Source organism: Hyla sarda, chromosome 7 (genome assembly GCF_029499605.1).
Source record: "Hyla sarda isolate aHylSar1 chromosome 7, aHylSar1.hap1, whole genome shotgun sequence".
Taxonomy (NCBI): domain Eukaryota; kingdom Metazoa; phylum Chordata; class Amphibia; order Anura; family Hylidae; genus Hyla; species Hyla sarda.
Window position 1 is genome coordinate 223033888 of NC_079195.1, and position 24085 is coordinate 223057972.

A 24085-nucleotide genomic window follows, 5' to 3' on the forward strand; every position below is an offset into this window, starting at 1 on the left:
TGGATATCAGTGACATCAGTGGAGCCGCCTTTGGGTCCTCTAGGACAGTGGTCTTCAACCTGCGGACCTCCAAATGTTGCAAAACTACAACTCCCAGCATGCCCGGACAGCCGTTTTGCAACATCTGGAGGTCCGCAGGTTGAAGACCACTGCTCTAGGATTTCACTTTTCTCATCTGACCTTTTCCCATGATGACTAATCCATAACCCCAGACGTTAAAAACTATGAATCAGTCATTTATTCTACTTTGATACAAAACAATGATGCAATATTTCCTCCAAACCCGACAGTATTATCACAGTCCACAATGCACAAAGCAGCTGGGTCAGATTCAGATGACATCGGGCGGCATAGACAGCGTTCAAAATGGCGTGACTTACCGAAAATACATCTGCAGCTACACAAGCGACCAGATACTAAAAATAGGTGCTCTAGATAGAAAACACAAAAGGAACAGGAGTTATATACAAGTGTGAACACTGCCGTAAAATAGTGAGGTGAAGAATGTTCTAGTACGTGAGAATATACCAGTGTTTCCCAACCAGGGTGCCTCCAGCTGTTGCAAAACTACAAATCCCAGCATGCCCGGACAGCCGTTGGCTGTCCGGGCATGCTGGGAGTTGTAGTTTTGCAACAGCTGGAGGCACCCTGGTTGGGAAACACTGGAATATATGAAACCTTGCAACAGATCATATTAGAGGAATATGGCATCTTACTCATCTCCAGTAGCTTGTAGTTCCCTTTCCCTGCCTATTCACACTACAGAATTAAAGGGGTACTCGGGTGGAAAACATTTTTTATTTTTTTTTATTTTTTTTTTAAATCAACTGGTGCTAGAAGGTTAAACAGATTTGTAAATTACTTCTATAAAAAAAAAAAATCTTTACCCTTCCAGTATTTTTTGGCAGCTGTATGCTATAGAGGAAGTTATTTTCTTTTTTGAATTTTTTTTTTTTATATTGTCCACAGTGCTCTCTGCTGACACCTGATGCCCGTATAAGGAACTGTCCAGAACAGGAGAAAATCCCCATAGCAAACTTATCCTGCTCTGGACAGTTCCTGACATGGACAGAGGTGTCAGCAGAGAGAACTGTGTTCGCTCCGGGTCTGATTACTGGCGATCACGGTGACGTCACGGCTCTGTCCCCGTGTGACGTCACGCTTCGCCCCCTCAATGCAAGCCTATGGGAGGGGGCGTGACAGCTGTTTTAAATAAAAAAAATTATAATATTTATTCAGTACCCAGTCCTGATCACTATATATAATTGTTATGTGTCTAGCGCCTATATTTCTCTCACAAATACCTATGATAGAAATTATATCAGTTGCTCACTTGATTTGTCGTTCTGTGAACTGGAGGGGCGTGTCCTCACTCTGCATGACTCATCTTCCTCCCCGAGTCTGCTGTGCTATGCTGGGTCTCTTGATCCTATCACTGTAGCTGCTCTGTTACCCCCTCCTGTTTTCATGCTGCAGTCTGATAGGACAGGAGTGAGCACAGAGAAGCGCTAGTCCCGCCCTCACTTCCTGGACTTTGTCCCAGCCTGTGCTTCCGCTGGGACAAAGAAGATGTTGAAGCCGGACAGGATTATGTTCTGGATGGTATGGAGACCCCTAGTGGTCTTTTTTTTTAATAAGCCATGATTTATATAAAAAGGAGATAACATTTTTTATGAATGTACGACATATTAAATGTTTTTGAATCTGAAAGTGCCCATATAACCTGTTCCCAACCAGAAGCACACACTGGGACAAAGTCCAGAAAATGAGGGCGGGACTATCACTCTGTGCTCACTCCTGTCCTATCAGACTACAGCATAAAAGGAGGAGGGGGTTACAGAGCAGCCTGCAGTGATTGCATGGTAAGTGAGGGCAGGATCAGTGCTTACCTTTTTTTTTTTATTTAGGAAATGCAAAAAGGCGAGTGATTTAATATTTATTTTTACATATTTTTAAATATTTTATATTTAAAATAATTTTTTTTTCTTTGGTCCCACCCCTATAGGCCTTTTATAAGCAATCATTGAATTGCTTGTATAGATCAATGCAACGTATATGGGCTCAGCTACAGATAGCGGCTCCCGAGGGTGCTCCATACTCCCTCACCCAACCCCTGATGTCGACAGCTGTGACATCACACCAGGTAGAGCCCGCCCACTTGGCAAGTATGAAAATAGAAAGGGGAGAAGGCCCTCTCATGTGCAGGATTCCAAGTAATCCCACAGGGAGGAGGGGGAGGAGGAACATGGCCTCTTACCAAAGATGGTAAAAAAAAAAAAAAAACGTTTTATTTATTTATTTAAATCAACTGGTGTCAGAAAGTTTAACATATTTGTAAATTACTTCTATTTAAAAATCCTAATCCTTCCAGTACTTATCAGCTGCTATATGCTCCAAAGGAAGTTCTTTTCTTTTTGAATTTCCTTTCTGTCTGACCACAGTGCTCTCTGCTGACCTCTCTGTCCATTTTAGGAACTGTTCAGGGCGGGAGAGGTTTGCTATGGGGATTTTCTCCTACTCGTCTTATACGGCGAATACACCCCCTATCACGGCGGTCCCTGCGGCCATCAACGGCCAGGACCCGCGGCTAATACAGGACATCACCGATCGCGGTGATGCCCTGTATTAACCCTTCAGACGTGGCGATCAAAGCTGACCGCCGCGTCTGAAGGGAAAGTGACACTAACCCGGCTGCTCAGTTGGGCTCTTCAGGACCGCCGCGGTGAAATCGCGGCGGTCCCGAACAGCTTACAGGACCTTACCTGCCTCCTCGGTGTCTGCTCCGTGCTGGGATCCCCTGCTTGGAAGGCGCTCTCCTTCGACGTCATCACGTCGCCGCGCACGCCGTCCCGTCATCCAATAGGAGCGGCGTGCGTAGCGACGTGATGACGGTGACGGAGAGCATGGATCCCGGGGAAGAAGACATCCGGAGAGTCGGGGACACCACGGGGACGCGGCGACAGCGATGGAGCGACATCCAGGGCAGCGGTGACGGGTCCGGAGCGACGGGGACACGTGAGTATTACTTCCTATCCAGTGGTCTTCAACCTGTGGACCTCCAGATGTTGCAAAACTACAACTCCCAGCATGCCCGGACAGCCAACGGCTGTCCGGACATGCTGGGAGTTGTAGTTTTGCAACATCTGGAGGTCCGCAGGTTGAAGACCACTGTTGGGTTCAAAATCTTAATTTTTTTAGATTTTGCACCTATAAATTGGGTGCGTCCTATAGGGCAAAAAAATACGGCAAATTATATATGTATATGCTTTATTTATTCTTGATCTTGCATAGTGTTATATGTGTTCATTGCTACGTTTTAGCTCAGTTGTTAATTAGGGAATAAAGGGGTACCCCCCTGGATTTTTTTTATTTTTATTTTTTAAATCAATGCATGCTAGAAAGTTAAACTGATTTGTAAATTACTTCAATTTAAAAATATTAATCCTTCCAGTACTTATCAGCTGCTGAATGTTCCACATGAAGTTCTTTTCTTTTTGAATTTCCTTTATGTCTGACCACAGTGCTCTCTGCTGACACCTCTTTCCATTTTGGAAACTGTCCAGAGCAGGAGAGGTTTGCTATGGTGATTTGCTCCTACCCTGGACAGTTCCCAAAATGGACAGAGGTGTCAGCAGAGAGCACTGTGGTCAGACAGAAAGGAAATTCAAAAAGAATAGAACTTCCTGTGGAGCATATAACAGTTGATAAGTACAGAAAGGATTAAGATTATTTTTTTTTTAATAGAAGTAATTTACAAATCAGTTTAATGTTTTGGCACCAAAAAATGTTTTCCAGGGGAGTACCCCTTTAACACCACCAAGTATTTAAACAGGTGCCTGTTACCCATGTGATATGCCTGATGAAGCTGCCCATGTGCAGCGAAACGTGTTGCATGAATGTTACAATAAAGCTACTCATCTGATATATCCACAGATCCATGTACTTTTAAAGGGGTACTCCGGTGAAAACCTTTTTTTTTTTTTAAATCAACTGGTGGCAGAAAGCTAAACATATTTGTAAATGACTTCTATTAAAAAATCTTAATCCTTCCTGTACTTATTAGCTGCTGAATACTACAGAGGAAATTCTTTTCTTTTTGGAACACTGATGACATCACGAACACAGTTCTCTCTGCTGACGTTATTATAATAATAATGCTTTATTTATTGTTGTCCTTAGTGGGATATGAACCCACGTCCCCAGCACTGCAAGGCAGCAGTGCTAACCACTGAGCCACCATGCTGCCCTTAACATACATCTGCTATGCATGGTAGCTAAAATGGACAGAGATGTCAGCAGAGAGCTCTGTGCTCGTGATGTCATCAGTGTTCCAAAAGAAAGGAATTTTCTCTGTAGCATTCCGCAGCTAATAAGTACTCGAAGGATTAAGATTTTTTAATAGAAGTAATTTACAAATCTGTTTAACTTTCTGCCACCAGTTGATTTAAAAGAAAAAAGATTTCCACCAAAGTACCCCTTTAAATCTGAACAGTGTCGGGTATCCTGTTCGTTTCTGAAGTCCTTTTATAGCACTTGATGGAGATGGGAGAGAAAAAAGGAAGAGACAGGGGGCGCTCCCTGGTAGCGTATATCGATTTGGTGTGATCCCTCCACCACACCTAAGTGATATACTCACCTTTAGGTAATGACGTGTAGATACCATGACGGCTGCTGGTCGTGGTAATCGAGGTGCACTAGAGCTGCTGCACTCGGACCGATTCTGGGTTCCCAATATGGGACCAGCTTGGAAATGTGCAAATATTAGGAAAAGGTGGTCTTGGAGGCGCTGCTCGAGGTTGCTCACAATAAAAAGGACGCAGGCGAGCACAGAACAATAAATATTTTTATTGGGTAATACGGACAACGCGTTTCGGCACTCAAAGGTGCCTTCCTCAGGTCCAATTTGGCAGTACACTTTGGTCAGGTAGGTGCCTTTAAAAGTGTGCTGGAAAGGATCCTGTCTCTGTTTCGGTCCACACCAGCACCGAAACAGACACAGGATCCTGTAGTTAGGCAACAGCTGGAGGCACCCTGGTTGGAAAACACTGGTGGTTGCCCATTTGATCTGTATGCATCATCGGTGTGACCCGACCCCGTCTACATGTGAAGCCTTTATTAGAGTTGCACCCAACCTTGGGAGGCCGAGGTGTGAATTATCTTTTAAATTGAGATTTTTTTATTGGTTTGTTTACACCCCATGGTGCACCGCTGCTTCTGTGATTTTTATGGTCTAGTTATAGGCACAACGTCCGTCATGTTTAAAGCTCCAGTGTTGTTGTTTTTTTATTTTATTTTTTCTGTTCCTTGTAAAATGTAATTTTTTTTTTCTTGCCTGGAACATAATCAATATTTTTCTTTACAGATCATCGTCTTAGATCATTAGTCTTAGAGAATCTCTCAATCCCCCGAGACATCGGCGTAGTAGTTATGAAGTTGTCATAACGCCAGAAGGGAGCCCTTAAAATTGCAGGTTTTTATATTTTGATGATTTAATAAAAATTTTTTAAATAAAATAAATGTAAAGATACAGAAAAATACCTTAAAGGGGACATACACCTATTCCTTGACAAAAGTTGTCACCCTGTGGGTTCTAAAGGGTCTGGCCAAAACATTTGCTACTGGGATTGTCTTATCTTGTCTTGCTTATATTGCGCAGCATAGGCTATTATTAGAGAATAATGTAAAGGTTCTTGTGTATGCCTAGTGCTCACCTGGTTTAGCTGATGTGGCAGGAGTGGGTTAAGCTCCAAAATCACTGTAAAATGACACATTGTTACAGTGATTTGTGAAATTGCAGTAACATTGAACCATTTTTGTAATTCCAAATTTTAATGAAGGAATAGAAGGTACAAAATAAATTCACAACCAGATCGAATATGTTCAGGAAAAAAAAAAAATTCTGCAGAGATTTTGGGAAAAATCTGAGCAAAATGAGAAAAAATGCAGCAAAAAATGCAATATGTGAATACAGCCTCAGGGGAGGTGCATAACTGCTTTATATCCTGATCAAATAGAGATAACAGCAGTATACAGATAGAGCTGGAGGGGAGGAGTATAACTACTATATATATATCCTGATCCCATAGTTAGCAGTAGCAGTATACAGATAGAGCTGGGGGGGGAGGAGTATAACTACTATATATATCCTGATCCCATAGAGATAGCAGCAGTATACAGATAGAGCTGAAGGGGAGGAGTATAACTACTATATATCCTGATCCCATAGAGACAGCAGTATACAGATAGAGCTGGAGGGGAGGAGTATAACTACTATATATTCTAATCCCATAGAGATAGCAGCAGCAGTATACAGATAGAGCTGGAGGGGAGGAGTATAACTACTATATATCCTGATTCCATAGAGTTAGCAGTACACAGATAGAGCTGGAGGGGAGGAGTATAACTACTATATATCCTGATCCCATAGAGATAGCAGTATACAGATAGAGCTGGAGGGGAGGAGTATAACTACTATATATCATGATCCCATAGAGGTAGCAGCAGTATACAGATAGAGCTGGTGGGGGAGGAGTATAACTACTATATATCCTGATCCCAGATAGCAGAAGTTCACAGGAAGTCAGTAGACACAGGACTGACCACTTCCTCTGGCGCATTAAACACTGTGATTTTCTGTGGGTCAGACTGGTGATCACATGACCCAGTTACAATAACATATGACTAGTGATGGTGAGTGTGAATATGGGGGGGAAAAACAAAACCTGGAGTGCTTCTTTAAGCATATTTCTAGGATATGCCATCACTATGTTTGTTAAGGTCTGATCTCTGGGATCCACAATGAATCCAGCAGGCTGCAGCCCCTTCATTCTCAGGAATGGTGGGGGTCCCAGCTACTTTCCCAGTATCCTTTCTGTATCGATTCCTTTTGGCATGAGTTATTACAGACATTCCGCTGAGGATTTGATCGATAGATATGAGAGGGAGATAGAAGGCTTCTAGATGGATAGATCAATTTAGGCTGTAGAATCATTGGGATTTAACCATTTATGTTCTGTATAAAATGTCTGTCGCCTCGGTTCGGAGCAGTATAATTACATGCTGTGATTCTCCCTGCAGACAATACGTGATTCCTCTTCTAAGTAAAGGCTTCGATACAAATTGCAATCCCAAGTAACAGAGTGTGGTCAGGGCTTTAAATGGAAATTACATAGTGAAGCCAATGGGTAGAAAAAGGTCAGAAGACGCGGAATGTGCGGTTATGGGAGATGGAGCAGACATGGAGCGGAAGGTTTATTTAGGACTTACAAAATAGCAAAAAAGAAGATGGAAAATAAAAGTTAAAGAAGCTGCAACTTTAAAATGGTTAAAGACTTTATGCTCATTATATTAATATAAATAAATAATTTTTATTATTGTAATATATATAAATTATATATACATATATATATATATATATATATATATGGGGTAAGTATTCTCCTTAGGGAGGAGCACTGCTTATGGTGTAGAACAGAGATTCAAAAAGGCCATTAGCACTCCGTGGGCAATACCTAAAATTTTCATTCTGTCTGAACACAACTTTTTGCATGCCTGTCTGACATGTCAAACTTTTTGTCACTTTAATAAAGCTACAATAGTATCAGTTCTCAAAAAATGCTTAAAGGGTTTTTTTTTTTTTTTTTTTTCAAATCAACTGGTGCCAAAAAGTTAAACAGATTTGTAAATTACTTCTATTTCAAAATCTTAATCCCTCCAGTACTTTTCAACTGCTGTATGCTACAGAGGAAGTTGTGTAGTTCCAGTCTGACCACAGTGCTCTCTGCTGACACCTCTGTACATGTCAGGAACTGTCCAGAGAAGGACATAGCAAACCTCCTGTGCTCTGGACAGTTCCTCACAGGGATAGAGGTGTCAGCAGAGATCCCCGTGGTCAGACTGGAAAAAACTACACAACTTCCTCTGGAGCATACAGCAGCTGAAAAGTACTGGAAGGATTAAGATTTTTATATAGAAGTAATTTACAAATCTGTATAACTTTTTGGCACCAGTTGAGTTTCCCCCGGAATACTCTTTTAAGTCCTTAAAAACTGAATAAAAAATAGTAAATTACTTATAATACTATATCAATTAGTACATTGCGAGATGAAGTCCCTATTTTTAGAGATTTAAAGGGGTTCTCCAGTGGAAACCAATTTTTTTTCAAATCAACTGGTGCCAGAAAGTTAAAGACTTAACCCTTTCAGTACTTAGCTGCTGCTACGAAGGAAGTTAAGTTGTTCTTTTCAGTCTGACCACAGTGCTCTCTGTAGGAGCAAATCCCCAAACCTATCCTGCTCTGCTCAGTTCCTGACATGGACAGAGGTGTCAGCAGAGAGCACTGTGCTCAGACTGGAAAGAACCACACAACTTCCTCTGGAGCATACAGCAGCTGATAAGTACTGGAAGGATTAAGATTTTTATATAGAAGTAATTTACAAATCTGTATAACTTTCTGGCACCAGTTGATAAGAAAAAAAAATTTCCCCCCCGGAGTACCCCTTTTTTGAGGACTGATAATTTTGCTTTTTTATTTCTTGTTAGGCTGCATTCACATCTCGTTTTTACATTACGGGTACCGGATCCGTCTGGGGGAGGGGCAAACCGGGCTCTCCCGTACCCCAGCCGGACCATCGCTGAACTACATTCACTTTAATGAGCCGACCGGAGTCAAACGGTGACTCCGGTCGGCTCATTTTTGACCCGTATGCGGTTTCCTGACCGGACCTAAAACCTAATATACTACGGGTTTTAGGTCCAGTCACAAAACTGGATACGGGTCAAAAATGAGCCGATCGGAGCCACCGTTTGACTCCAGTCGGTTCATTAAAGTGAATGGAGTTCAGCGCTGGTCCGGCTGGGGTACGGGAGAGCCCGGTTTGCCCCTCCCCCAGCCGGGTCCGGCACCCATAATGTAAAAAAAGAGATGTGAATGCAGCCTTATTGCAGCTGGGTATGTAGTGTTATTTTTAATTAACCTTGATTTCTGCAGTTGTGAGCTGCACACCTCTTATTGCTACAATAAAAAAGAAAGACAATAACCGATTATTCAAAGATTATACAAAAAATTCATTATAGTTTATTTTTTTTCCTCCATTCTGCATAAATTGTAAGTTACAAATCTTTTAAAAGTGCGTCAGTTTCAACAACAAAAAAAAGAAAAAAAAGAGAAAAACACATAAAAAGCCGTAGAAATGACACGCTGCATGTTCCAAACCACGGTAGGGTATACATGTATAAAAAAAAGAGACGTTAGCCTGGGAAACACGGAGAACACGCTCGTGTGTCGCTCAGAAAAAACATTATTTTTTTTTTACAAAACTAAACATATATGTTATAAAGAACGAAATCTGCAATGTCATGTAGGACGTACGGCCTCCTCCGCTTCACTGTTACATATACATGAGAAGAGGCCGTGATCAACAGACAAGTGTTGTATATACACACCAGTGTTTTCTAAACAGGGTACATCAAGCTGTTGCAAAACTACAACTCCCAGCATGTCCGGACAGCCGAAGGCTGTCCGGGCATGCTGGGAGTTGTAGTTTTGCAACAGCTGGAGGCACCCTGGTTGGGAAACACTGATGCATACAATATGAAATGCTGCAGGGGTTACCACTGCTCCCAGCTAAAGTCATCTCCTCTTCCGAAGACGAAGAAAAATCCCAGAATGGTGAGGAAAATCACCGTATTCCCTGCGAGGACCAGGCCACAGGCTCCCCATAAGATCTGAAATAAAACAGAAAACAATGCTTAAATGGGCACTCTAATTAAAACTAAATATTTGCTATTGCACACCTTAAAAAATGTACTGTGTTTAAAAAAAAAAAATGAAAAAAAAAATGAAGTTTTCTATGTTTTAGAAGCTGCCATTAGGTGTCTCCCTACTTGTCCAGAGCACATTTCCCCACATCTCTTGCACAGACTTTGGACTCCTGCTGGCCTGGCAGAAGTCCAAAATCAGGAAATGCAGTCTGGAGTGCTGAGGGGGGGGGGGGGGGTGGGCAGCCTTAGCCAATCATAGCACATCTCACAGTGAACTGCTCTTGGCTGTGTGTAGCAGAGTGAGGGCGGAAGTTCTCCCCTGTATGGCTTCAGATGATGTCACGCCTGCTGGGGAACGCCCCTTCCCTTCCCAGTCTGTCAATCTGACTGAGACTGAGCAGAAAATACAGAGCGATATCAAGGTAGAAAACTTTAAAATAATAAAAATAAAGGCCGGGGGTGGTTTATCATGATGGGGGCAGGGAACTGGGAGGATTATAAAATTCAACAAGATCATGACAGGTACTCTTTAATCTTATGTCCTGGCTATAGGCATTGTCCATATGCAATCATAAATTATCTACTACGATATAATTGGTGGTCTGATGTTGCACCACACACTTATTGGTCAGGTGACCCCTTATATAGTACATAATTCAAATCTACTTAGTAACAAATATTCTGCACATTACTCTTATTGTAGCAGTATAATAAAAGCCTTAAAACAATCCTATTCTTATGCTCATAAATGGTTTTTGTGGCCCCGTATTAAAGTAAAAAAACAAGTTCCTGGCAGAAAACGTTTGCATTGCTGGAGGTTTTATGCAATAATGGCCCAAAACACTCATCGTCACATCCTCCAGAGGTCTGTCCTAGTTAGTTATTTGTCTAAGTTATTATTTAAGGTGCGTGATCACCATCTGGTGGCGATTCATCAAAACTGCAGCATGATCCGCTCTGCCAGATGTCTTTAGTTTACACGAATCCATCACTGACAGGTTAATGGAAATGGACTTATCTCAATACAGATAATGGGAGGAGCATTAAAGGAGTACTCCGACGCAACCTGTTTATGGGGGAAATGAAGCATTAATAAAAGTTATATCACATTGTAATATACTCACGTTGTCCATGTCGGCTTCTTCCCGGACTTCTCCTCGCTTTTCCATCTGGCCGGAAGCTGGGTCCTTTGATGACGCTCGACCGCGTCTTTTTCACGATCCGGCGCCATCTTCGCCCGGTGACACATCGCTCCCATGAGTCACTGCGGGCTGTGCCGGCCTCCCAGCCCGGAGTCGGCTACTCCCCCAAAGTTAATTTATTCTGCGCATGTGCAGTACTACGCAAATAGCTTAGGGCTAATGCTAGGCTTCTATCACTGCCTACGTTAGCCCTACGCTATTTGCGTAGTGCTGCGGCATTCTTGTGACACCGCTAGTGCAGTGTTTCCCAACCAGGGTGCCTCCAGCTGTTGCAAAACTACAACCCCCAGCATGCCCGGACAGCCAAAGGCTGTCCGGGCATGCTGGGAGTTGTAGTTTTGCAACAGCTGGAGGCACCCTGGTTGGGAAACACTGCGCTAGTGGGCACATGGATCAGTGGGCTAGTGGGCACATGGATGGGTGGATCAGTGGGCTAGTGGGCACATGGAGAGGGCTGATGAGCTGGGAGGGGGAGGATGGGAGGAGATAACCACAAGGGAAGGAGCTGTGGGCGTCACTTTATTATAATTTATTATAATTTCCTGGGGGGAGGAGGGGAGGGGGAGAAAGCAGCAGCTAACAGGAAGCTGGCGCAGGGAGTCATGGGAAATGTAGTCCTTATGACATGGCTGCTTACTGCTAAAGGTGGCAATTACAAGAGAATGGCTGGGCCAAATTTGACAAATGAGGTATCGTTGGAAAGGTATTTGAAAGAGCTATCAGATGAGGCAAACTTTTTTTTTTTTAAGTACCAGCGCTCCGGAGTACTCCTTTAACTAAAATTAAAATCCTGCTAACTATACAAAATAATACTCAAGTGAATTATAAAAATATAGGCAGAATAGTGAGTGCAGCTCTGGAGTATAATACAGGATATAACTCAGGATCAGTACAGGATAAGTAATGTAATGTATGTACACAGTGACCTCACCAGCAGAATAGTGAGTACAGCTCTGGAGTATAATACAGGATATAACTCAGGATCAGTACAGGATAAGTAATGTAATGTATGTACACAGTGACCTCACCAGCAGAATAGTGAGTACAGCTCTGGAGTATAATACAGGATATAACTCAGGATCAGTATAGGATAAGTAATGTAATGTATGTACACAGTGACCTCACCAGCAGAATAGTGAGTACAGCTCTGGAGTATAATACAGGATATAACTCAGGATCAGTACAGGATAAGTAATGTAATGTATGTATACAGTGATCCTCACCAGCAGAATAGTGAGTACAGCTCTGGGGTATAATACAGGATATAACTCAGGATCAGTACAGGATAAGTAATGTAATGTATGTACACAGTGACCTCACCAGCAGAATAGTGAGTACAGCTCTGGAGTATAATACAGGATATAACTCAGGATCAGTACAGGATAAGTAATGTAATGTATGTACACAGTGACCTCACCAGCAGAATAGTGAGTACAGCTCTGAAGTATAATACAGGATATAACTCAGGATCAGTACAGGATAAGTTCTGCAACGTAAGAGGCTACTACAACCATTATAAAAATGTGCATTATCCACTGAAATAACGAAGAGCTGCACAAACCCAACTTCTTACTGACATACTATTTTGGTTCTTCATATGTTACCTACCACAGTTATTCTGGCAAGAATAATGGGAAGGCCATATGCAGATACCACAATCCCGGTGGTAAAGAAGTACGCCAGTTCTCGGCAGGCACTGCTTGCTGCGTCTGTGTCATCACTGACTCTTGTGGCAATAAGATATGGAATGGGGCTAATAAAGTAGAATATCAAAACAAAGAGAGGCCAATAAGACCTGCAAAGAAAAAGAGAGAAAAAAAAAGAATTAGGTACAAAGAAGAAGCTTCTGGGCAGTCAAGGACACTTATTCTGCTGACAGCACTTGCAAGCCGGTGAGGTGAGCGGCTGAAATACCTTCACTCCTGGCAAATTATCGCTTTCTTCACTTATCAGACTCCTTTCCTCCTCATTCCTTCTCCTTAAAGGGGTACTCCGGTGGAAAACTTTTTTTTATCACCCTGCCTGAAAGTTAAACAGATTTGTAAATTACTTCTATTAAAAATTCTTAATCCTTCCAGTACTTATTAGCTGCTGAATACTACAGAGGAAATTATTTTCTTTTTGGAACACAGAGCTCTCTGCTGACATCATGAGCACAGTGCTCTCTGCTGACCTCTGCTGTCCATTTTAGCAACTGTCCAGAATAGGAGAAAATCCCCAGAGCAAACATATGCTGCTCTGGACAGTTCCTAAAATGGACAGAGGTGTCAGCAGAGAGCACTGTGTTCAAAAAATAAAAGAATTTCCTCTGTAGTATTCAGCAGCCAATAAGTACTGGAAGGATTAGGATTTTTTAATAGAAGTAATTTACAAATCTGTTTAACTTTCTAGCACCAGTTGATAAAAAAAAAAAAAAAAAAAATTAAAAAAAAAGTTTTCCACCAGAGTACCCCTTTAAGACTCCATTCACAGGACAGAAATCAGCAGTGATTTCAACAGTGTTTATTTCAGTGTCAAAATCAGCAGAAAAATGTCACATGACATGTGGACTATAAATAAGTGGCCTGACACTTAGTGGCACATTTCGACAAGGGTTCTGAAAGGAACATGTGTTGGGTGGCCGAGCATCTAAAACCCATGGTAAGCATGTGAAAATCACATCAGAAACCCGAGGGTGTACCTCAAACTGTTCCTCACCCAGAGCCCGTACACCAGAGAGTAAACACCTTCACTGAAAGATCCATTTACATTGAAGTGTAATAAAGTGAAATAAGAGACACAGACATTGCTGTGAGTTATATCTCACCCCAATTGTTAGATTTACAGCTTACATTGCTCCTTACTGCTCTATAATGTCCTGCTTGTGTATGGGAAACATCATAGCACTGAGTCTACTGCTTCTTCTCCCTCCTCCCCTCTCCATGAACTTCTGTTGGCAGCTGTAACCTGATCTCTCAGTGAAGCTAACAATCCGCGTTCGCTCTGCTGTATTGGTTTTATCAGTGAATTTAAAGCGAGTGAATGGTTAATGAAGCCGGGAAGAGCCTGAAATAATTTTCTGAAATAAGATACATTTTAAGGTTTGTTATATTTGCTTTTTATGGAAAGTTGTTTATAATCAGAGATAAAGTGATCCCTCAACTTACAATGGCCTCAACATACAATAGTTTCAACATACAATGGTCTTTTCTGGACCATTGTAAGTTGAAACCAGACTCAACATACAATGCTATGGACAGTCCAGATCTATGAAACGTGTCAATGGCCGGAAGAACTGACCAATCAGAATGGGCATTTTACTGGTAAAACACCTGTATTACTGAAGTGTATGCACTGACTGGTGTCTGGTAGCGCCCCCTACAGTACAGGGAGGTATTACATGTCCTGTACTCTTTACCTGTACCAGGGTTAGCTGCTCCTTTGGACACCAGGTGAGGGCGGCTCCATGTTACTTATTGTTTAGGACACTGTGTACTGTACAGGACCCTGAAGAAGCTCCTGTCCTCTACATAGACCAGTGTTTCCCAAGCAGGGTGCCCCCCATCTGTTGCAAAACTACAAATCCCAGCATGCCCGGACAACCTTTGTGAATGTGAATTCACATTTAAAAAACATTTCTACTTCTGTTGGTCCTACCCCACCACAACTATATTAGGGTTTCCTTACTTGTAAGTCTCTAAGGCACATCCCAGCATGAGGAAGGTAAGACCGATGGCGCCGCTAAACGATAAACCGACAAGTGCTAAAAAGAAGGAAAAATAAGATAGAAAGTTAGTGTTATAACCACAATCATAACATTTAATGCTACAACACAACAGGATAGACATGTATTGTGGAGCAGATTGTTGATTTATGAATAAAGTGAATGAAAATGCCGTGGCAGCTTTTCTAGCTTTTTTGGCAAAAAAGAAAAAAAAAATGCCAAAAAAATAACAAAACTAGCTTTATGCTGACCGGCAAAATATACTGACCTAGAGAACTAGTTGTGGGACTAGTGAAAGTAAAATAAATTTATATATATATATATATATATATATATATATATATATATATAAACGGGATGAGTATTTAACTCAGGGAGAGTTCACCACTCCTGGTGTGACGGAGCTTTCAAGGGCCACTAAGCACTCCGCAGGCATTCTGGGTAGGGAAATATGCAAATCAGCTCATTACATCACCTTTTCAGGCGATGTTCCCTGGTATCAGCTTAGCTCCAGTTACGGAATATAAAAAGCTAATCGGAATTAATGCCAAGCCAGAACTCTCTCTCCAGAAGGAAAGAGCACCCATCTGCAGACAGCTGTTTCAAGGTACTTGCCCTTCGTCAGTACAGAGAAGCATATTCCCCTACCCAGAATGCCTGCGGAGTGCTTAGTGGCCCTTGAAAGCTCCGTCACACCAGGAGTGGTGAACTCTCCCGAGTTAAATACTCATCCCGTTTAGTTGGTCTAAGGCCCCTCATCTCAGCCAAGCCAGATTACCCTGCTCTGTACTGACGAGGGGCAGGTAACCCGAAACAGCTGTCTGCAGATGGGTGCTCTTTCCTTCTGGAGACAGAGTTTTGGCTTGGCATTGATCCCGATTAGCTTTTTATATTCCGTAACTGGAGCTAAGCTAATACGAGGGAACATCGCCTGAAAAGGTGATGTAATGAGCTGATTTGCATATTCCCCTATATATATATATATATACACACACAGTATATATATATATATATATATATATATTTATATATTTTTTTTTTTTACTATGAATCCTATAATGTGGAGTCACTAATTATGATTTCTAAAAATATGTTTCTATTATCGCAATATAGTTAAAAAAAAACAAGCACTTAAGGGTACGTTCAGACATGCGGATTTTCCGCCACTGAAGGACCTCCTATATGCTGCCTTTATATGCACCTGCTCCGAGCGGCAATACGCCGCTACGAGCAGACACACTGCGATGTGTGAGTCGCAGTGTGCATGCGGAGTATACTCGCACATCGCGTCAGCTCTCGGCCTAGCTCATTGAGCAGGGGGAGCGGCCGTGATGTGTGCGAGTACACCGCGCATGCACGGCGACTCGCACATCGCAGTGTGTCTGCTCGGGGTGGCGTATTGCCGCTCCGAGCAGGCACATTTAAGGGCACCATACAGAGGTCCTTCAGCAGCGGATCTGCAGTGTTAAATACACTGTAAATCCGCACGTGTTAACGTACCCTTAGGGTGCGTTCACACGTACATTATTCTGCACAGATTTGACGCGCAGGATTTTCTGCTGCAGATTTCAATGTAAACTAAATGACTGATCACAGCTTCTAATCTGCAGTTACAAATCCTGTGCATCAAATCTGCGCACGATCCTGTACGTGTGAATAGACCCTCAAATTAAAAAATGCAAGCAGAGACCTGCAGTTTCCAAAATTAGGTCACATGTGGGGGGGTCCATTGTTCTGGCACTATGGGGGCTTTGTAAACACACGTGGCTTTCAATTCCGGACAAATTTTTTCTCCAAAAGCCCAATGGCACTCCTTCTCTTCTGAGCATTGTAGTGCGCCCGCAGAGCACTTTACATCCACATATGGGGTATGTTGTTACTCAGAGGAAATGTGGTTACAAATTTTGGGGGGCTTTTTTTTCCTATTTTCCCTTGTGAAAATGAAAAATTTAGGGTAACACCAGAATTTTCCCACCCAACTTTAATGAAAATTCATCAAACACCTGTGGGGTGTTAAGGCTCACTGTACCCCTTGTTACATTCTGTGAGGGGTGTAGTTTCCAAAATGGGGTCACATGTGGGTATTTATTTTTTTAACCATCAAACAATGAAACTTTATTGAGATGCACATTGAATACATACAGAATAGAAAAGATGTATAAAATAAGTGGTCTGGTCTCTCTAGATCAGGGGTGGGCAATTATTTATCCCATGGGGCCACATTAGAAACTAAAAAATTGTGGCCGGGTAGTTTTCCCCCAGATTAGGCAGCATAGTTGTCCCCCCAGATTAGGCAGCATAGTTGTCCCCCAGATTAGGAGCATAGTTATCCCCCCCACACACACACACACACACACACACACACACTCTGACACACACAACACATACAGAGACAGGCACTTATAAATACACTCTTAGAGGACCTCGAGTTTAGAGCTGAGGGGGCGGAGGGAGACAGGATACACGGCCCCTTCTCTGCCTTCAGAGGTTCTGAGACTGCACGGCAGAGAGAAGGAGGGGGAGGGGAGAGAGTGTACGCCCCTCCATATTCCTGTCATCGCACGGAGCTCAGTGCACAGGCTGGTGCAGACCTGGGCATTTTACGGCTGACAGTCAGCACGGGCCGGTCAGAGCCAATCAAAGGGCCGTATGTGGCCCGCAGGCCGTACAATGCCCAGGTCTGCACTAGATGGAGACTCCATCTAGACTAAAAGTTACATCACAGTATGGTGGATATTACATTTTTTGCGTTTATGTCAGAACCGCTGTAAAATCAGCCACCCCTGTTCAAATCACCAATTTAGGCCTCAAATGTACATGGTGCGCTCTCACTCCTGAGCCTTGTTGTGCGCCCGCAGAGCATTTTACGCCCTCATATGGGGTATTTCCGTTTGCGTTACAACTTTTGGGGTCTTTTTTTCCTTTTACCTCTTATGAAAATAAAAAGTATGGGGCAACACCAGCATCTTAGTGTAACATTTTAATTTTTTTACACTAACAGGCTGGTGTGGCCCCCAACTTTTCCTTTTCATAAGGGGTAAAAGGAGAAAAAGCCCAACAAAATGTGTAACCCAATTGCTCCCGAGTACAGAAATACATCATATGTGGCCCTAAACTGTTTCCTTGAAATACAACAGGGCTCCGAAGTGAGAGAGCGCCATGCGCATTTGAGGACTGAATTAGGGATTGCATAGGGGTGGACATAGGGGTATTCTCCGCCAGTGATTCCCATAGGCTTGCATTGAGGGGGGCCGAGCGTGACTTCACACGGGGTGGAGCCTTGGCATCACAACGCTCCGGCCCCGTGATCGTCAATAATCAGACCCGGAGCGAACATGTTCCGGACTCTGATTTTAACGGGGTGCAGCGTGAAAGATCACAGGGGTCCCCAGCGGCGGGACCCCCGCGATCAGGCATCTTATCCCCTATCCTTTGGATAGGGGATAAGATGTCTAAGTGCCGGAGTACCCCTTTAAGTCAGTGTTCCCCAGTGCTCTTCAGATGTTGCAAAACTACAACTCCCAGCATGAACTGACAGTTCTACCCCCTCTATAGTAGTGTCCCCCACTCAAGGCCCTCTAAGGCTGCGTTCACACTGAGTAATTCAATAGGAATTCCTCTTGAAACAGTTTCCTCCTATATTCCGTGATAATTCTGCATGATTTTCGCGCACATTTTGTGAAAAATAATGTAAATTCCGCAGCTGAATTTTTACGTAAGGATACCTCTTCTATTCCTCAGTGTGAACGCACCCTAACTGTTGCAAAACTACAACTCCCAGCATGCCCAGACAGTTCTACGCCCTCTATAGTAGTGTCCCCCACTCAAGGCCCTCTAACTGTTGCAAAACTACAACTCCCAGCATGCCCTGACAGTTCTACGCCCTCTATAGTAGTGTCCCCCACTCAAGGCCCTCTGTTGCAAAACCACAACTCCCAGCATGCCCTGACAGTTCTACGCCCTCTATAGTAGTGTCTCCCACTCAGTGGCTGTCTAACTGTTGCAAAACTACAACTCCCAGCATGCCCAGACAGTTCTACGCCCTCTATAGTAGTGTCTCCCACTCAGTGGCTGTCTAACTGTTGCAAAACCACAACTCCCAGCATGCCCTGACAGTTCTACGCCCTCTATAGTAGTGTCCCCCACTCAAGGCCCTCTAACTGTTGCAAAACTACAACTCCCAGCATGCCCTGACAGTTCTACGCCCTCTATAGTAGTGTCTCCCACTCAGTGGCTGTCAAACTGTTGCAAAACTACAACTCCCAGCATGCCCTGACAGTTATGCACCCTCTATAGTAGTGTCCCCACTCAGTGGTTGTCAAACTGTTGCAAAACTACAACTCCCAGCATGCCCTGACAGTTATGCACCCTCTATAGTAGTGTCCCCACTCAGTGGCTGTCTAACTGTTGCAAAACTACAACTCCCAGCATGCCCAGACAGTTCTACGCCCTCTATAGTAGTGTCTCCAACTCAGTGGCTGTCAAACTGTTGCAAAACTACAACTTCCAGCATGCCCTGACAGTTCTACACCCTCTATAGTAGTGTCTCCTACTCAAGGCCCTCTAACTGTTGCAAAACTACAACTCCCAGCATGCCCTGACAGTTCTACGCCCTCTATAGTAGTGTCTCCCACTCAGTGGCTGTCAAACTGTTGCAAAACTACAACTCCCAGCATGTCCTGACAGTTCTACGCCCTCTATAGTAGTGCCCCCCACTCAAGGCCCTCTGTTGCAAAACTACAACTCCCAGCATGCCCTGACAGTTCTACACCCTCTATAGTAGTTTCTCCCACTCAGTGGCTGTCAAACTGTTGCAAAACTACAACTCCCAGCATGCCCTGACAGTTCTACGCCCTCTATAGTAGTGTTCCCCACTCAAGGCCCTCTGTTGCAAAACCACAACTCCCAGCATGTCCTGACAGTTCTACGTCCTCTATAGTAGTGTCTCCCACTCAGTGGCTGTCAAACTGTTGCAAAACTACAACTCCCAGCATGCCCAGACAGTTCTACGCCCTCTATAGTAGTGTCTCCCACTCAGTGGCTGTCTAACTGTTGCAAAACTACAACTCCCAGCATGCCCAGACAGTTCTACGCCCTCTATAGTAGTGTCTCCCACTCAGTGGCTGTCTAACTGTTGCAAAACCACAACTCCCAGCATGCCCAGACAGTTCTACGCCCTCTATAGTAGTGTCTCCCACTCAGTGGCTGTCTAACTGTTGCAAAACTACAACTCCCAGCATGCCCTGACAGTTCTACGCCCTCTATAGTAGTGTCTCCCACTCAGTGGCTGTCAAACTGTTGCAAAACTACAACTCCCAGCATGCCCTGACAGTTCTACGCCCTCTATAGTAGTGCCCTCCACTCAAGGCCCTCTAACTGTTGCAAAACCACAACTCCCAGCATGTCCTGACAGTTCTACGCCCTCTATAGTAGTGTCTCCCACTCAGTGGCTGTCAAACTGTTACAAAACTACAACTCCCAGCATGTCCTGACAGTTCTACGCCCTCTATAGTAGTGTCTCCCACTCAGTGGCTGTCAAACTGTTACAAAACTACAACTCCCAGCATGCCCAGACAGTTCTACGCCCTCTATAGTAGTGTCTCCCACTCAGTGGCTGTCAAACTGTTGCAAAACTACAACTCCCAGCATGCCCTGACAGTTATGCACCCTCTATAGTAGTGTCCCCACTCATTGGCTGTCAAACTGTTGCAAAACTACAACTCCCAGCATGCCCTGACAGCCTCCGGCTGTCAGGGCATGCTGGGAGTTGTAGTTTTGCACCAGCTGGACAGCCCCAGGTTTGGGCAGCTGTGTGTGCTGTAGTTTCGTTACTCTGTGCACAGCAGAGACGTGTTTGTCGTGCAGTTAGTAGATGTGAAGTTGAGGACAGACATGAAGCGGTTGTTACTGTACACACAGGGCAGAAGCTGTTGCGACATTTGACCTGACAGGAGAACAAGGAAGAAGACAATACCTTTAATCCCCGCCATGTTTAGTGCAGAGATCTCTTTGGTACAGTGTCTGTTTACACTGCAGCTTCCTGACTGTCAGCCACTGAGGAGAAACCGGAAGCGCAGCCAGGAACACGGCAACGCGGCATGCTGCTCTCTGATTGGTTGCCTCAACCTGTCACTCTCCTGAATTCAGTAGCTCATTGGCTGCTTAGACGTTCCCGCCTCCCTTCCTGTGTTTTTCTTCCCTTCTGTTGCCGTGATCTCATAGCGACAGAGGGCAGATTATGAAAGGAACGTTCCGATTGGATGAGAGGAATGCGTCAGGGCGGGAAGGGCGATTTTGATTGGAGGATAGGCGTCGACCTGGTAAAGAGGTGGGATTTCATTGGGCGTTTAGTGACGTTGAGTAGTCAGCTGCTTTTGTACCATTTCTATGTTACTTCACTCATCTTTGGTCCTTGGGAGTTGTGTTTATATAGTTTATTTCTTTACTTTGTCTATATGTGTGTGTATATATATATATATATATATATATATATATTTTAAAATAAAAAATAAATTTAACCCCTTAGTCACCAGGCCAATTTTGGTCATTCCTCAGAGAGCTATGGGAGAGATTTATCAAAACCTGTCCAGAGGAAAAGTTTCCCAGTTGCCCATAGCAACCAATCAGATCGCTGCTTTCATTTTTCAAAGGCCTTTTCAAACATGAAAGCAGCGCTCTGGTTGCTATGGGCAACTCAGCAACTTTTCCTCTGGACAGGCTTTGGAGGGACAAATGGTGCTATTTAGTGCCACCATTTTGGGGTTAATAAAACTTTTTTTTAATTAAATTTCATTGTTTTTTTTTTTTCGGGGGGGGGGGGGGGGGGGGGAATGATGAAAAGAATGTGAGTATGTATTTATTGTGTGTTTTAAATTTACGCCATTCAATGCAAAATAGCTAATTTGCATATACCTAACACGGGCTCTATCTCGCTAACGGGACCAGCGATCGGGGTGAGTAAGACATTGTTTTACTCCTGTTCACCCACACTATAATCTTGTGTATGTGGTTAATGCGGGTGAACACGCTGTCAGATTCCCTTTAAGGGTACATTCACACGTACAGGATCGTGCGCAGATTTGATGCGCAGGATTTGTAACTGCTGATTAGAAGCGGCGCTCAGTCATTTATTTTACATTGAAATCTGCAGCAGTAAATCCTGTGCATCAAATCTGTGTACATGTGAACGTACCCTAAAGGGGTACTCCACTGGCCAGCGTTATGATAGAACACTGTTTTTGCGCTGCAGGGGTTGGCCACTCCTTTTGTGATATCACTGCCATGCCCCCTCAATGCAAGTCAATGGGAGGGGGCGTGACAGCCATCACACCCCCTCCCTTAGACTTGCATTGAGAGTGGCCGACCCCCGCCGCCCAAAAACTGCATTCCGAATGCCTGCCAGTGGAGTACCCCTTTAAGACCTTATATGAGAATAGTGTATTACAGTGTTTCCCAACCAGTGTGCCTCCAGCTGTTGCAAAACTACAACTCCCAGCATGCCCGGACAGCCAAAGGCTGTCCGGGCATGTTGGGAGTTGTAGTTTTGCAACAGCTGGAGGCACACTGGTTGGGATTCACTGGTATATAACATAGTCTCAGTGACACTGTTTTTGACTTTGTTTATTTGCAAACCTAATAAATGTTGTTTCCCCAAAAATTCTGTGATCGTGGGGTATGAAGCAGCAGTTTTAATAACTCCCCCCCCCCCCTTAGTTTGAATGGTTTTATTTACCAGATTAGATTTTAATTAAACTACACAGGGATTATTTGTGGCACGTAAATACAAAGCTGATTTTGTGCCCTTGTAATATTATTGCAGCTGCTTGTATGTAGATCCAAGAGATGGAATTTTTAGGTTTATAAAATGCAGATACAGTTCTTATGATATAGTTGGTCATTAAAGGGGTTGGTTGGCCTGCAAAAATAGTTTTTCTAAAAACATGGCCAGGCTACCTGCTTAAACAAAAAAAAACTATACTTAGGCTGGGTTCACACCACGTTTTTCAAATACGGTTACCGTATACGGTTTTCCGCTAAAAAACGTATGGCTAAAACCGTATGCAACCTTATACAACCGTATGACTCCAAATTAAAACGTATACGGTTTTTCCCCCGTACGGTTCTATCCGTTTGCATCAGTTTTTGCGTGCGGTTTTGCTATTTTGTTGGAATCAGTTTTCCAGCAATTTAATAAAGTTACTATTGTTCTATTGAAATTCCAATCTGCGCATGTGTCAACTCCAAAAACGGATTAGAAAAACCGTATACAACCGTATTCTGAAATTCTGTGTACGGTTCTCATAGACAGCAATGTTAAAAGAACCGCATACGGTTCGCATACGGTTTTCCAACCGGAGGCAAAAACGTGGTCGACAGCGTTTTTGCCGACGGTTGAAAAATCGGCAAAACCGTATCCGAGGCAAAACGGATGCAACCGTACACAACATTTGTAATACGGTTTACAATGCATTCTCTATGCATACGGTTTCGGATACGGTCGTATACGTTTTTTTGCGGAAAACCGTGTACGGTTACCATATTTGAAAAACGTGGTGTGAACCCAGCCTTACCTCCCTCAGTCCCATAGCCTCCGATATCGCCGCTCCTGATCTCCGCACCCGGTTTCCTGCGAACCTCACATACTGGTGCTGGGGCCCAGTGCGTCACATTGCTGTTCAGCCAATCACTGTCCGCAGTGGTGTTCGCCTCTGCCGCTGATTGGCTGAGCAGCACTCTGATGTCTAAATAAATTACTGCAGTTTTTTTGTTTTTGTTTTTTTTCGGTGTGTGATTTTGGCCTTTTCAAGAAAAAAAAAAAAAAAAATGACCACCAAACTTTTCAACACAATAATAATACGAGAAGCCTTTTCCTAAGAAAAAAAAAAATGCATGTTTATTCGCTTTAAACCACAAACAAGCATGAAAATAAATCTTTGAAAAATGTTAAACAGAGATATAGTTCTTTTTTTTTCTTTTTCCTTTTTTTTTCTCCATGTGATATGACAAAATTTTCGGAAGGAGTTGAAATTGAAACTTTATTACACGATGCCATGAGACCGGCCTAACAAGTCTAAGTGGGGTTAAAGAATACGGTACAATGATCTGTCGCCCTATTACCGAGGCTCAGAACGCACACGAAAATATCTACAAATGTAAAGAATGAACCATCAATTCAACCAATCACAGGAGGAGGATTCACATTCCAGGTAAAGACAAGCAAATGTTTGTTCAGAAGCTTCTTATACTCTATGTATCGTATCATCATTCATAGTTCTTTTAATCTCATTATATTCTTTTTTTTTTTTTTTTTTGTCACATTTTTTTTTTGTCACATTTCAGTTTTGCATATAAAAAAATTGAACCAGACCTCTAGACAATATTAAATAAAATTATAAAAAAAAACAAAAACAAATAAAAA

General features: G+C 43.2%; 1 protein-coding gene and 2 long non-coding RNA genes across 4 annotated transcripts; 2 read left to right on the forward strand and 1 right to left on the reverse strand.

Annotated features, from left to right (window-relative positions):
- Positions 1-245: 245 nt before the first annotated feature.
- On the forward strand, positions 246-7312 carry LOC130283402 (uncharacterized). Its single transcript, XR_008846688.1, has 3 exons — positions 246-497; positions 5363-5470; positions 7078-7312. It is a non-coding gene; the product is annotated as an uncharacterized LOC130283402 (long non-coding RNA).
- A 1741-nt stretch (positions 7313-9053) lies between these two features.
- On the reverse strand, positions 9054-20797 carry LEPROT (leptin receptor overlapping transcript). Its single transcript, XM_056532837.1, has 4 exons — positions 20642-20797; positions 14631-14706; positions 12573-12759; positions 9054-9726 (listed from the first exon to the last, which is right to left on the reverse strand). The coding sequence occupies exons 1-4, from the start codon at positions 20655-20657 to the stop codon at positions 9610-9612; spliced, it is 396 nt and encodes a 131-aa protein (XP_056388812.1). The 5' UTR covers positions 20658-20797; the 3' UTR covers positions 9054-9609.
- Positions 20798-20912: 115 nt separating this feature from the next.
- LOC130283401 (uncharacterized) lies at positions 20913-24085 on the forward strand. Of its 2 annotated transcripts, none has more exons than XR_008846687.1 (2): positions 20913-20995; positions 23686-24085. It is a non-coding gene; the product is annotated as an uncharacterized LOC130283401 (long non-coding RNA). The 2 variants fall into 2 exon arrangements; XR_008846686.1 differs by lacking the exon at positions 20913-20995 and adding an exon at positions 21501-21620.